Source organism: Protobothrops mucrosquamatus, unplaced genomic scaffold (genome assembly GCF_001527695.2).
Source record: "Protobothrops mucrosquamatus isolate PMUCROS unplaced genomic scaffold, P.Mucros_1.0 scaffold733, whole genome shotgun sequence".
NCBI classification, from domain to species: Eukaryota; Metazoa; Chordata; class Lepidosauria; order Squamata; family Viperidae; genus Protobothrops; species Protobothrops mucrosquamatus.
Genome location: NW_015387007.1, coordinates 389,746 through 405,600, shown reverse-complemented (window position 1 = coordinate 405,600; position 15,855 = coordinate 389,746). Strand labels below are relative to the sequence as shown.

General features: G+C 37.2%; 1 protein-coding gene across 1 annotated transcript in view; it reads right to left on the bottom strand.

Moving 5' to 3' along the window:
- Positions 1–248: 248 nt before the first annotated feature.
- The window catches only part of DCDC2 (doublecortin domain containing 2), a 43,694-nt gene continuing 28,087 nt past the window's right edge, over positions 249–15,855 (bottom strand). The window contains exons 6-11 of the mRNA XM_029284576.1: positions 12,654–12,800; positions 10,778–10,832; positions 10,287–10,437; positions 3,594–3,694; positions 1,213–1,509; positions 249–353 (exon numbers count right to left, since the gene is read on the bottom strand). Of these exons, the coding sequence (XP_029140409.1) occupies positions 249–353; positions 1,213–1,509; positions 3,594–3,694; positions 10,287–10,437; positions 10,778–10,832; positions 12,654–12,800 (856 nt within the window). The remainder of the gene's footprint in view (positions 354–1,212; positions 1,510–3,593; positions 3,695–10,286; positions 10,438–10,777; positions 10,833–12,653; positions 12,801–15,855) is intronic.

Below are 15,855 nucleotides of genomic sequence, written 5' to 3'. Positions count from 1 at the left end.
ATGACCCTATTCATTAATATATTACCTTAAATTTTGTATCCCATGTCAGCATTTACAATTTAAACTTCCTTTTAATGAACATCCCTTTAACGATGTATGTCTGAATACTATTTTCATGTCAAGCCTTAATGGGTAAAAAGTTCCATCATATTATTATATTATAAATTAATCAAATGCAGAAGATGATGCCCTGTGTTCCAAACATAAAATTCTTCATTTTCTGAGAACATACATCTTCTAAAATATCCCTATGCTACTGCTGCATAGTCACTGGTTTGTTCATTTTTCTCACTTTCTTGTGGACTGGTGATGGTGACTCTTGGAGCTGGGACTTTTTCATAATTGGAATCAACCTAGAAGAGAGGAAAAAACACATTTGAATTTGACATATTTGTGTCATAACGTAATATTTAGTGTGTATCTGTATTCATAATGATAAAGAAGCTCTGAATTCTGCAAGTTGGAAGTCATCACTGAGCATGCCAATTGCTTTTGCTTATCAAAGTTCTAACCCTTCTCTATATGTATGGATTAGCTTAATTAGATCACAACAAACACAGTGTCTAGTGATAAAGCAACTAATTCACAATATATATATATATGGATGATCAGAAAAATAATTTTTCTTGCTAGTAAAAGTAATAGTAAAAATGAATAGGTTTGCATTCTTAGTTATCTTGCAGAAATAAAAGGAAATGGGACAACTGAGGATTAAGTTAATTATATGGTTAGGAAAAAAACCCTCATCCTATTTAACATAACTTCCTACAGATTATTCTGGAAAAATCCATCATGGGTGACTAAGCAGCATCTGCTTTTGATTGGTATCAGACATTCTGAAAGATAAAGTACGTGAGGCTTCGCAGCTTCACAGATATCAATATTTTGCATGTTTCCGTGGTTTCACATAAAGCAAACACACTCAGTTTAGCAAATGCATTAAGTGCATTATTTGAAAGACAGTGTTATCAATTCTAGTGTAAAACTTTGATCAGAATGCATAGAGGTGTTTTGCAGATAATATCCAACATTCTTTTGTTACTGGATTCAGCATCCCTTATGAAAATACCAGTAGAATCATCCACAGTGAGAACAGTTTCCCTAAAACTGCAATACCAAGGATAATGTAGATTGATTGCAGACTAACCTATTGCTATAGCAGACAAATGGAAGCATTTTCACACAGGTACATAAAAGACAAAGACATGTTACCTGGATTTGATCATCAATACCTTCTTTTGTTTCTTCTGGATGACTACTGGGATCCATTTCCTCACCATTTTCTTCATTTGTGTTACCATGCATGTGGTCATTAGACTCTTGTCCTGCTTGGTCAAGGTTCTGCCCTTGTAATTCATCTTCATAATGGTCATTCTGTTTCTCTTTGCCTTCCTCCTTTCCATTAATAGCCTCCCCATTTTCCCCATTCATTGTTGCATATTCTCTTTGGTTTAAAGCTTTATGTTCTGGTGCTTCATTTTCTTCCTCATCCACAGTTTCTGCTGGTCGCTGATGAATACAGAAAAAAAACGTTTAATTGAAATAATCCAGAGTGAATCATGAAAATAAAAAGTAAAAACATTATAGTATACACATTGCAGGATATAATATTAAACTGCCAAAACTGAATCTGGACTTCCAACATCAAGAAAAAAAATCAGTCAAAAATGTCAACAAATAGTGGAATATAAAGAAAAGGGAAGTGAGAGGGTTTTTTTAAAGAAGATTAAAGCAATCAAGGAAAACTTACAACTAGCACAAAAATACTCAACAGTAATCATAGATGAATAAAAAAAAACTTAAGAAATGTCAGAAGGACCTTACAGATCCTTTACCAACAGGGTGTTAAATAATATAAATATTTGCAGAGAAAGAATATATTCATAAATCAATTCCATTAGAACTGTGAAATGTGAAATGTCAGATAATAGGTCAAATCAATTATCAAGTAAAAGAAAACACCCACTGAATTGTTTAAAGTGGCAGAGGGCCAATTAAAGTGTTAGAAATTATGTATCAACAAATATGAAACAAGACTCTGCAGCCTGGAGATTGGAAAACCTAAACTTGTAAGAAAAAAAAGCAAATTATTGAATCGGCACTAATTTCTCATGTCACAGACATTTGCTTAAAAATTTACAAAAAGAATATACCAAATTTACAAAATGAAATACCAAACAAACAGTGAAGTTTCAGACCAAAGGTGGATAATGAAGAGAACAAAATAAAAAGATGTTATCTTTGTTTTATCAGCTACACTAGTTTTCTGATTGTGTAGATCAGGGGGTGTCAAACTGCCGGCCCGCAGGCCGGATGCGTCATGGTGAAACTGCGCCCACCCCATTGCCGGCAATGGAAAAAAAGTCACAATACGTCGCGACATGTCACGTGACGTTGCAAGTTTGACACCCCTGGTGTAGATCATGTTAGAATACAGAATAGACTACAATACATCTGCTAGAACACCTATTTTTTTGAAGAACCTTTACAAAGAACAATATAATATGTACAGTATAAAATGAATTTGGGAATACTGAGTAGTTCAGAATAGTGAAGATATTGAAATAGACATATCTGTTTAAAATATATAACAAACATATTATAGATATAGCAGAATTGGAAGATACATCAGTTGAATCAAAACAGGAAGCAGGGACATGTTTTGAGATATGCAGATGACATTACATTTTCAGCCAAAAGGAAATATATAGGAAAACTCATAAACAAACAGAAGAAGATAAAATGTACTTGTTTAGTGGGGGATTGATTTGGGTAACATACCCACCCCAATGATATGACTCTGTTCCTTAGCAAATATGACCATCTTTCAAAACAATAGTGGGCATTATTGCTATCTTATGTCCAGTTGCCCACCGATACTATAATAAATTGGTATCTGCATCCTGACTTTTTCAGTAGTGGCTAATGCATTCTTACATTGAAAGGATATGTAGAGTGCCTTATTACTGATTTAAGAGGGAAAGCTCAGTTTTCAATTCTGCAAACTTGCTGTACCTTTTCTGTAAAAAAAAACCCCAAGTAATCAAATCTAAACTGTCCAAAGCTACCCAGAAGAAGGGCTAAATTACCTATGGAGACTGATAAATTGTAGGAGAAGAGCAGGCAGAGCTGGAGGACAGAGTTAAGCACGTCATCAACTTAAATAAATCTTCTATGCTGCAACTTAACATTAATTTAAGTGTAAAGGATCAGAAAAATCCATTAAGATGGAGCCAGATAAGGGTCAACAGAATTCAAGGGGGGGGCTAGGCATGGATCACTTGTGGGAATGTAATAACTCTAAGCTGATGTTGCACTTAACTCTGTCCCTCAGCTCTGCTTGCTCTTCTGCTACATAAATCTGCCAAAAGAAAAAAAAATCAGATTTCTTCTTCTAATGCTGCATCAAAAAGTGGTTCTTTTAAAAGCTATATTTTCTCTTCTGCATTCCCTGCATTAAATAAGACTAGTTTCACTATCTTTGTCCCAGAACTTCCTAGAACGTCACATTAGTACACATCCAAAGCATGCAATATCAATGTGAAAGTGCAAACATTTAAACCGCTGGCGTTTATCCAAACTTTTGAGATTACCTGGTCAACTGGGACCTCAGTTTGAGTGTCTTCATCTTCCTGGACTTCTGCTGCCCCTCGCATTTCAGATCGCTTTTTTCCAGCTTTGTAAACACCATCATCTGGAGTGGAAAGAAGCAGAGCCAATTTTGTGACACTGTGTGTGACACAGCATCTAAATGATATCTCATTGGTTATCTTTTTTGCATTATTACTAAACATCATTACTAATAAAAAGGTTACTTGAAGCTGTTTCTTCTTCAAAATTGTTTTTCCAAACATATACAGTATATAGCATTCATGAAAATAACACACAGATAAGTATTAACAGTTTTATCGATGTAAAGACTTACCTGTGGAGAAACTCCGTATCTGTGTCACTTATACATATTAAAAATGACCCTTGAGGTTTTCCTTAGGCCTGATTTATTTATTCAGTCAATAAAGCCTCAGGAAGGCAAAGTGGATAGAATAACATGACTGATGACACAAGCATTCATTTAGAGGAACTCAAAGAAGCACTTACTGTAAGGTCATCCTAGTGAAAAGATGTCCTTTCAGAATGACTAAATGAAGGAACAACTGGTACCCCACTATAACCATCCGAATACAATAATTGCCAGCAAATCTACTGTTGAACTATACTTGAAAACAATGTTTGGATTTACTAGAAATAAAAATGGTATTTCATTATGTAATTTATTAATTAAATTATCAATACCACATGTTCTCTGAAAAATAGAAAAGCTAGAAAAATATTTTAATATTGATAAGCTTGAGTGAGAAGAAAAAAATAACTGATCTAATATACATTAAGAAAGTAGAAGCAAAGATAAATATATTTTGAGCTCCTTAAAAGCTGATAAAATCCACCCCTTGCTTTTGAAACTGAACACGGACACAGGAAAGGCTTTTTTCAGTAGTTGTGTATAAATAGTTCTCTACTTATGATCATTCAAAGTTACAACAACCACAGAAGGGGTGCTGTACAACCGTTAAAGTACTCCAACTGTCATAAATGGTTGCACCAGCCCCCATACAGTCACACAACTGCAAATCAGGGGGGTCAGCTTTATGACCAGTCACTGTTCTGCAGTCACATGACTGTGGTTCACGGTTTTGGTCAGTTTCTGGCAAAAAAAAATGGTCATTCAAATGGGTTCAATTAACAACTGTTATGTTTAATGACCGCCAAAAAAAAGCCGGAATATTGCTTCCAGTCACATGGTGCCTCAACTTATGACCATAATGACTTACAATGGGATTGTAACAAATCCAGTCCCAATTATGGTTGTAAGTTGAGGACTACTTGTACAGATTCTAGCACAAAGTGACTGCACAGCTCTCTTTAGGGAAATATTTGGCTACTGGGTGAAAAATTCAGTTAGGCCTCTGCACTATCGAGCTGAAGACATTTTTTTGGTGTTGCTGATGCGTTTTATTTAAGTGGCATGCTATGATATCCCTGCTTATTTATTTGCTTTATTTTATTGTATCATATGTTTGATAATTTTTACTTTGCACCAAGGTATACTTTTAAACCATTATTTCTCAAACTGTGCATCAAGATAATAGATGGGTGATCACCCGAAAGAGCTTTTTTTCACATGTTCTTTCTGAGCATGAACTTGCATGTGGCTTTGCATTCAATAGCAAGTTGAATGCAAAATGACCTATCAGCTTCAAGAACCTGTATGGAACTTAAATACCATTTATGTTTTTTAACATATACCATTTTTCAAAGGAATAACACATGGAGGGCACAAAGTTTCTGTGTAAAGCTCTGAACTGAAGCTCATTCTACAGAGGAAATTACAACAAAGGGGAACAAAGCAGAAGTGAGATTACAACAAGAAGGAAATTGCAAGAATGGATAGAGAATGTTAGAAGCAGACAGCACGAGGCTGGAAAACAAAGAAAACAGACTACAACTGGCATCTTACTGTGGCTGCACTGGGAGAAAAGAGTGCAAAAAGCAAGTTACTGTCTAGCAGTTTTTTTCAAGCCGCCACATTTAATATCATTTTTCTCCTGTAACATTTTTCATTTATTTCTAGTGGCAGTTTTATTTTTATAATTTTTAAAGACCAATCACTGTTTAGCTGAATGTATAGATTAAAATCTAATTATTAAAAGTATATTTGTTAATCAATTCTTACCCCCAATTAAATAATTACTTTTATTCATAGGTTGGTGTTGCACAAATTCATTCTGTCATTTTAAGGGGTCACAGTATTGCAAGGTTGAAAAACTTCGATGAAAATAAGTATAGCTAAACATAAACTAAATTATAAAGCAATTAAGCAATACATGCCATCTATCAGCAATTCATACAGCTCATATAAGATGCTTCCAATGCAAAGTACGCTTTAATGGATACTATCATTCCCAAAATTCCCTGCCTGGCTATGGAAGATTGAAACTAAAGTTTTAAATCTGTATGCTATGTTCATCTATCTTATGAATGACATTGATGGATATTAAATTTTAAGTATGAAGACCAATGAACCAAATCATTACACATCACACACACAAAGTTATAATTGCCGCTACTTTTTATAATATTAATAAATCTGAGGTATTAATAGGCATTGAGTCTGCTGAGAAAGACATTTGAAAATGAAGTATCTGTCTGCAGCAATGTTTCTCAACCTTGGCAATTTGAAGATAAGTAGACTTAGGCTCCGAGAATTCCCCAACTAGCCATACAGTCCACATGTTTTCAAGTTGCCACAGCTGAGAAATACTGGTCTACACTAATCATTCCCAATAATTTCATTCTTTAGAGGTAACTGTTTCTGCTTGCAGAGCCCAAATAGTTCTACACCAGGGGTAGTCAACCTTGGCTCTTTTATGACTCGTGGACTTCAACTCCCAGAATTCCTGAGCCAGCTAAGCTGGCTCAGGAATTCTGGGAGTTGAAGTCCACGAGTCATAAAAGAGCCAAGGCTAACTACCCGTTCTACATAGAAGGCAAACCCATGACATTTGGGTTCCTAACAGTTGAAAAGAAGTCAACAACCAATTTATGAAAAATGTTTAGAAAAGGAAATATGCAAACGTAGTGTCCTTTCAGAGATGCCAACTGCGGTTTGAACATGATGGTTATTCCCACATCTTCCAGAGCTCTCAACCCCCCGAGAGGTGGTTGAGGAGCAACTGTTTGGATCACTTATAGGTAATCTCAAGCCTTCTCCTTGTCTGGAGAGGAATTATTGAACAGCCAGTCTACTAGCAGGCTCTTCAATCCACCACAATAATCAGTCTACCATTTCTTCCCCAGAAGTCCGATAATTTCTGAAAACACCGTGAATTCCTCTATCTACTGAAAAATATTTCTTCTTTTCTGACACTCAGTTCCTGCATTCAGTGTGAAAGAAACTGACATATTGTGATAAAAGGAAATATTAAATAACACATTAATTAGAGTTTCAAAGAATTAATAAGAAATCAATATACTTTAATTACATCCAGAAAATTAATGTTCCTTGCATAAGCTTTTTTCTTAAGCAGAGCTAACAATAAAAAACGTATTGCACACAAATGATAAATAGTACTTACAACCATTTAATGAATTTCAAATTTGAAGTTCAGCATTAGGGAGAAAATAATCTTGGTAATAATAGCTTGTTTCCCCTGAATATTTTATGTAAATAAAAGCTTTAAGTTCAGTAAGTAAGCAGGAGAATTAATGTAACTTCAAAAGAAAAAATCAGTGTAATTTACCACATGCTATCTTATTTTTTTTTTAAAAGAACATATTTTTCATTAGCTCTAATAGATATTTAAAAGGAATAGAGAAAAGATTCTATCCTATTCTCTACGATAGAACAAAAAGACACAAAGAGAGGTAGAGAAATTGTCATTGCTCTAAATATTTTTTTAAAAAAATATCCTATGAGAATTATACATTTATCACGAAAATGGGACAGTTTTCTATACAAAAAACAGCTCAAGCCAAGTTATCTTGGGGTACAAAACTTCTTGCAAAAGAAGATGACACTTATTTAACAAAACGTATGTGAGATGAAAATGAAGCTATAACACATCCCAGTGCTAATAGTAATAACAGGAAAATATGGGAATACTATTAGAACTTACGTCACTTGCTATTTAGTCCTTGCTTAACGATAGTATTTGGGATAGGCAACTCTATCACTGAGCAACACTGTCATAAAGCATGATGTCCTATGACTGTGCCATCGGACAGCAGTTGCAACACTCCCCGGTGCTGTCATTAGGTGACTCCTTCACAGTTGCAGTATCCCGCAGTCATGTGATTGCTGCTTGCAACATCTTTCCAGCTTCCCCATTGACTTTGCTTGTTGAAAGCTGGCAGCAAATATCACAAACGGTGATCATGTTATTATGAAATGCTGCAAGCTCGTTGCTAAGCACCCAAACTGCAATCATGTGATTGTGGAGATGCTGCAACAGCTGTAACTACAAGGATCCATTGTTCAATAACTTCAAACATTGCTGAACAAGTGGTCCTTCAACAAGGACTACCTGTCCCACTTCTTCAATCATGATCTTGTTTGCAATGACGCCACTTTACCCTTGCTTGACAAGTGCTAAATGTACTAGTGGAAAGAAAAAAGTAATGACATCACAGAATCTAGCATGCATACATAGCACAAAGCAAATTTAATACCCCTTCATGAAAAGCTCTATGAGGGTGGGTAGGATTATAACCACACTTTACCACAAACAGCCAGAACCAGATAGAAAGAAAACTTTGTCAATGTAATACTTTTATTAATCTATTAATTTATGAAATCTAGAGTCTAGCTTTCTGCCAACAGGCCGAACTTAATACACTAAGCGTAATTTTATAACAGCATCATTGAAACACCCACAAAAATGTATAAACATTTCTCTTGTGACATTCTTAGTAGTAAGATGATCAAAATGGAGGTAAATTCTCATGCTAAAGAATCTATTTAGAAATATCTGAAATGAGCACCAAGTGGGAGGGACCCATATCTGCTAACAAGTACAAGAACAGAGCCATAGCTGAAAGAGTCACAATTTTTATTGAAAAATATTAATGACGTACAATGCATTCATTCATGGAGGGCCCATGAAAAGATAGCCAAGTAACAGATGCAGATATTTCCATCATATATTTTTTCTGACTATAACTGCACCTGTTACATTTCCATCTGTGAAAGGCCCAAGAGTCTCAGGACAAAGATAGCAACTTCAGAAAGGAACAGCTGCTAATCCTTTTTTTCTTTTTTTTTCTTTTTTTGCAATCTGTGGAAGTTCTTGTGGGAAATACTTAAGCTGCTGGGAGTGTTGGGTGGCTGCTGTTGTCTGTGGAAAGACAAGAGAAATAGTGCTACATAATGCATAGTAGTTATAACAGAACTGTAAATGTGTGATTATTGAACAAGTGACTGAAAAGGTATACTTATCTGAGTATTTTTTTTTTATTTCATCTCTCACAATCAAATTTCCCCACCCTTCCCAGGGATATAAACCTAGGTCATGTAATAATAAATGTAATAAAGTAATACTCACCCATCCATGAGGAATTGAACAAAACTTGATTTGTGGTTTATAATGTGTTCTGCAGCCATGTGCCATGTGCCTTGGCTTTGCCTCTATAAGAAATAATGAGTTAGCAATGTTTGGCTCCATATCTATTTTTCAATAAGAAAAGAAAATGGGTTCCCCACCGTCTACCCCATACAGAGCTCTGAGCTTTTGTTAGAACAAGGTCTCTCAGGCTGTACTCTCTAAAAAATGAGACAGCATACCACATATTCTGAAGGAGCAGATAAAAACACACTGTAATCTTGCGTGTTGCTTTGTTCTACAAATCTCAGAGATGGTTTTGGGGCCATGATTTAGAAGACCCGATTTAAAACCAGAATGCCCCGGACTATAACGCTCCCTTGCTTACCTTTTATTTTTTCCTCATTTCCCTGATTGTAGGAAAGAATGGAAGTTCCTTGTGTTTGATTCTGAAGTCTACATGTAGAATACCTACAATAGTTCTGAAAAATCATATTATCAATCCAGTCTTTTTAGTTTGTTATTGACCTTAGTTGTTTACTTTAAGCCACGTATCACAAAGTTCTCATCACCAAGTTGTGCACTTGTACATTCACATTATGGGGAAAATAGAACTTAAATGATGCAAACCCCTGTCATTAAATGTTGGTATATGAACTCTGTTTTCTTACTTCATTTATATAATCCAGTATAATCGACTATATTATGATTGATTAATAAAATGGTCAAAACTCTTTCCACTGTAGTAATGTAATTGAGTAGCATGACTCACCACTAATAAGTAGCAGTCTTGCTAATATCGATGAGTCTTCTTTATTTACATTTCTTATCCCATTAACTGAATGGGTTTGAATAAATAAAGCATACAAATTCAGAAATAGCAAATTGGGATTTTTGTGACAGCTGCTTTTAATGTTCATTATTACATACTTACTTATTTAATTATATTTGTAATGTGCCTGGCAACAAGGTGCAGGAATAAAACCAAGGTGACTGTGAGTTTTAATCCTCCCTTAGGTGTAGAAACTAGTTGGGTGATTTGGGGCCAGTTACTCTCTCTCAACCCTATTCATTTTACTGAGTTTTTCTTGAAGTGAGAAAAAAGAAGCCTTCACTGAACAAAATAAAGACCATATATAAAACAAATCTATCAAATACAAAATAAATGGTACCCTAATTTTATGTACTTACCATTAACAGGAAAAATGTAAGATTTGGTTATAATTTTTGCATCTTCTTTTGATTTTGTAGGTTTTTTAGACTCTTGATTGTGTCCAATCTTTTCCTTTCTCTTTGGAGGTTGAGGAGAAGACAATGTATCCCCTGTGTCGGTAGATTTTGACTAATATGATAGAGGGAAAACAGATAATTTATTTGCGGAAACCTGAAAAAGTGTTATTAAATATAAACTTCAAATGTATGCGTATAAAGGTCCTTAATATAAACATTCCTAAATTGCAATTTTAACACCGTTGTACTTTAGCTTTACTATGAAAAAGGCAACTTATTAACAGCTACAGAAATTCCAAGCAAACAAAAAGGTCAAGCCTAAGCCCTGTCTATGTGCTTCCTTCCCATGTCTCACAATATATCTATGAGTGAATCTATAAAGGAAATACAATTTTTTTCTGATCGGATTAAACACAGTAAACCACAAAACCCATATTATATTTGATACTTACACTCCCCTTTGATTTTCCAGATCCACCAATAGGTGGTAGCGACGATGCCTTTGAGCTACAAAATCAAATACATAAATGTTTATTTATTTGTACACTAAAACAGCCCAACTATTGCTAAAATGTGTAGAAACAAAATTATGATGTGGTATATTTTGCTGTAGTTTCTGTAATAATTATTATGGCATATCCCAAAATGATGCGCAAAGTTGTAAGAATTCTCCTAATTTTTCTGAGGTGGGGTCCAGTTGGTGTTGGCCGGATGGAAAGATCAAGCCAGGAAGTCCTCCTATGGATGGTATCTCAGAGCCTGATGCTCTTGCCCTTCCTATTTAACATATATATCAGACCACAGGGTGAGGTCATCTGTTGACCTAGGATCTGATATCATCAGTATGTTAATAAGTCCCAGCTATATAGTTCAGTCCTGAGTCAGTCAGCTGATTCTGATAAAATCTTGTTCCAATGTTTGGAGGTTGAATAGGTCTGGATAGGGAGGAACTGATTTTGGTTCAATTCTGATTAGATACAGTGGCTGTTTGGACCTCCTAAACCTGGAATTTGCTCCTGAATGTGATTGCACTTCTTTCCTCAAGACTGGTATGCAACTGCCATGACTGAAAAGTCGTTTGACAAATCCATAGACCCTCAGAACTGGTCGTTTCATGACTGAACTATGAACTGAACTGAACACGACCTGCTCATATGAGACATCTGCTCTTTGAGCTGCATTGTTTGCCAGTAAGCTTCCATGTATAATAACCCTCATAGAAAAGGACCTCTTTATCCGTGGACTGCTTGTCTCTTATAGTTTCTATTTGTCTCACACAATCTGACAGATTCAGCTTACTTTGGGTGTAATTGAGCAAACAACTTCACTTGGAAGCAGGGGTTTTCTGTCATTATGCTTATCCTCTGGAACACCATTCCCCCTGAGATTTGTTCATCTCTCTCTACCGGGTCCTATTTAAATGAGCCCTTAAAATCTGGCTCTGTTCCCAGACTCTGGGTTAAACTGGGTAATAGACCACTTGTATGATGTTCTGTTTTTTTCTAAATTATAGTTGTTTTCTGGACTTTTGAAGTATTTGTGATGTTTTATGTACTGTTACTATAGATTTTACAAGCCATCTAGAGTTGTAATGTATCGGGGCAACACTTATTTTCATAAATAAAAAATCTTATTAAATATTACAACATTTAACCATTTCACTAATTATAGTTAACTATGCACTGGTAGTATGAGAAATAAACAAGTATTATTAGTGCCTGCCTGCTTCTCTGTGTGTCTCTCTCTGTGTTTCTCTCTCTGTTTCTCTGTCTCTGTCTCTGTCTCTGTCTCTGTCTCTCTTGTGTGTGTGTGTGTGTGTGTGTGTGTGTGTAGGGAGGGAGGGGAAGAGGGAGAGGGAGAGGGAGAGAGAGAACCAGGTAAAATGCTGTTAGCCTGAATCAACCTCTACAAAATGGCTGGAAACAGCATTCACACGTAATTATTCATCCTGTGTAATCTTACATCATCTGCAAAGCAATATTACAAGCATTTTTGGGTTATACCATGGCTTTAAAGGTTCAGCCTAAAATATGTAGTTGTATGTAATCTCAAACATTGCCAGGTATAAATGCTTCCTTACTACAAATATGACATGAATTAGGCAATCAAGTGAACAAAGAGTATCAGCCACTATACCCAGCTGTTCCTTCATATATCCATAGAAGTCTAGAGTCAGCAGAATCTCAGTTGTGACCACTCTGGTGATATCTCTTTGTTGTTAAGGACTCAGAATTATTAACACTATGGTAATTAACCATGTTAATATCAAGTACCAATACCAGAATTTTTGTTCACCAATAAAGCGAGGGCAAAAACACATTTACATACCCATAAGATCTCTTCACCGTGGACTTGCTGAACAATAGTTCATTATATGGCAATTTCTTAAACTTATCTCTGCCAACTGCTACATAAAACTGTCCATTTTCCAAATCCAGCCCGCTTTCCACAGGTTTTCCATCTAAAGTGTAAAGCCTGTAAAAGAGACATAATAGTACCATAATAGCCTTTTAGTAAATATGTTCTCTAACAGTTGAATTGTACTACCAACCAACAAACACCTAATAAATCTCATAACAGGTTGTGAACTTTATTTCAGAAAACAAATCTTGAGTCTCATCACAAGAAAAAATATAAGCTATACATAAAGAAATTTGTATAAGAAAAGTTCTCATGAATGTGCTGTACTTTGTAGAAAATTGGCCTTACATATCAGTACTCATTAAAATTGTCTACTATTGCTCCATAGCAAAAACGAAAAGTAAATTTGTATTCTGCATACAGCCAGTATGAAAGGTTTGCTTGCCTAACTGAGCCAATAACAATGTCAAGAATAAACAACTTAGAATAATGTAGTAACATAAAACAATCTAAAATCAAGCAAATATCACAAAATTGCTGCAACAGAACAGTAGCCAGGAACATTAAAAACACAAAATCATCTGTTATCGCTGTGAGTAATTAAGATATAAATACTATGGAGGAAAAAACTAAAGAATAAAAAAAAAATTCACAATTTCTTAGAATAGATCATGTCAATGTAATGATTGAACAAATAAACTGGGGGGAGGGAATTGGAGATAGAGGAACTGCCACCAACAAAATCCTAGCCTGAGTTGACACTAGGAGGACTTCTTCCCAGGCTGCCATTTGCAAGAAACTATAACAGCAGAAGAAGCTTTTTGAATGAGAAGCAAAACATCTTCAAAGAAAAACAAGGAAGTCCAGTTGTCTCTTGAAAAAGCACATTTGGGACAACCATGACAAGGATTATTAAGAATCTCCATAGACCGGGGTGTCAAACTCAATTTCATTGAGGGCCGCATCAGCATTGCGGTTGCCCTTGGGAGGCCAGATGGGTGTGGCCAGGGTGGGTGCGGCCTACTGGGTGGGCATGGAGTGGGTGTGGCCTACTGGGTGGGCGTGGCCAGCTCTACATCATTTGTATCAAGGGTGCCTGTGGGGGCCTGGGCAGGACTGGGACAGATCTGAGGGTCTCTGGCAGAAGGGGGTGGGACCAGGGCAAGTGCCAAGGCATGGTCCACTGGAGGAGCCGCACTGTTCCTCTGAGGCCATGCAGGGGGGGCTGGATGGTGGTACGGGCTGCCCAGAGCTCTGGGCAGCAGAGGTCAAACGCCCAGCCTGGCCCTCAAGCACCTGCAGCACCAAGCCCAGCTCCACTTCCCCAAGGGGGCGCACAGCTGCACTTACCTCCTCCTCAAGGCTGCTGCAGCTGTGCTTGCTCTCCTTAGCCAGATTACTCATGATGGGTATGAGGGCAAAGTCAGAGGGAGGTCCATTCCCTCTCCATGGGAGGGCCAAGGCAGCGGGGGCCATTCCCTCACTGTTTCCAGGATGGCTTTGCAGGCCACATGAAACCACTTCGCGGGCTGCATCCGGCCCCCGGGCCTTGTGTCTGCCATAGACATTTAGCTCTGATGCTCAGAATGTGATGCTCAAGTAGCAGCATACAGAGGAAGATGTTCTATTAAGTTGAAGGGGTCTAATCATATATAGAGATTTAAATGTAGTAAGAAAAACACTGAATTTAACTTGGGAAGAAACAGGAAACCTATGCACTTTAATCAAAACAAATAATACATGCTCCTCCGGTTTGCAAATCTTTTTCAAGGCCATTTCCACCTGGAGCAGTAATCAAATGGGTAACAAGAACCACAAAGAAGGGCTACAGCTAGTAATTATCTGCAGATAGAAATGGGCACTCCTGACTACCATGCTGACCAAAACATTCAAGGTAACTGCAGATCTGACCTTCAGCCTCTTGTTTGACAGGAAAAGTCCCTTCAGATTGGTTGAGACCTCTCCCAACCCCAAATCTCATACTACTCTAAATTCAGTTTCAATCTATTATCAGAGCCATTATCATAATTCATCCAGTTTGCAAAGGGTAGGAGGGGGGAGGGAGATGGGGATGAGGGGAAAAGTCTTCACGTAATTGTCGCAGTTACTCCCACCTGTCCTAGTGTTAATTACCGTAAATGGCTCTCTATATTTAAGAGGCAAAGGAATTCACCTGTGCTTCAGACTTAATTGTTGTCATCTCTCTCTTCTGGATATAAGTTAAATAAAAGCAAGTTTTTACCTTCGTGTTTTTCTTGATAAATCTTTTACTATAAATACATGAAATATATTCAGCATTTGATTATGTCAGGAACATATCGTCTAACAAAGATTCCTGCTGAATTCATATCTCCAACATGAGGGCACTAGAGAGGATACCCTGGCCACTACAATTTTTAGGAGCACAACTGAGTACATGTTACTCCTATCGTGCTCTAGCACAGGGGTGTTAGGATAACAGATTTGAAACTGGCTTGAAGTTACTAATAAGCATTGGGGGTTTTTTCAAGTTGAAGCACCAGAAAATATGGCTTTTTACTGTACATAAAATACTAGTACACAGGCAGCCTTGATTTTAGCACTTTACTATTAATTAAATTAAGAGCAAGTTTGGTGCTGTGGTAAAGGCATCAGGCTAGAAAACTGGGAGAGTGCGAGTTCAAGTCCCACCTTAGGCATGAAGCCAACTGGGTGGCTTCATTCTTTCTCAGCCCTAGAAAGCAGACAATGGAAAACCACTTCTGAAATCTTACCAGGAAAACTGCAGGGATTTGTCACTAGGAGTCAACACTGGCTTGAAGACATCCCCACCACACACACACACTCAACCTAAATTATAGCTAACAAAAAATACAGATTTAATAGAATGCCTTATACCAAACATGTCAAACACAAGGCCCAGGGGCCGGATGCGGCCCACGAAGTGGTTTCATGTGGCCCACAGTGAGGGAATGGCCCCGCTGCCTTTGCCCTGGCCCAGGCCAGCCAGGAGCCAATGCACAATTTTGTGGTGGCCATCTTGGCACTTGCCCCGGTGGACCATGCCTTGGCACTTGCCCCGGTCCCACCCCCTTCTGCCAGAGACCCTCAGATCTGTCCCACTCCTGCCCAGGCCCCCACAGGCACCCTTGACGCAAATGATGTAGAACTGGCCACGCCCACCCAGGAG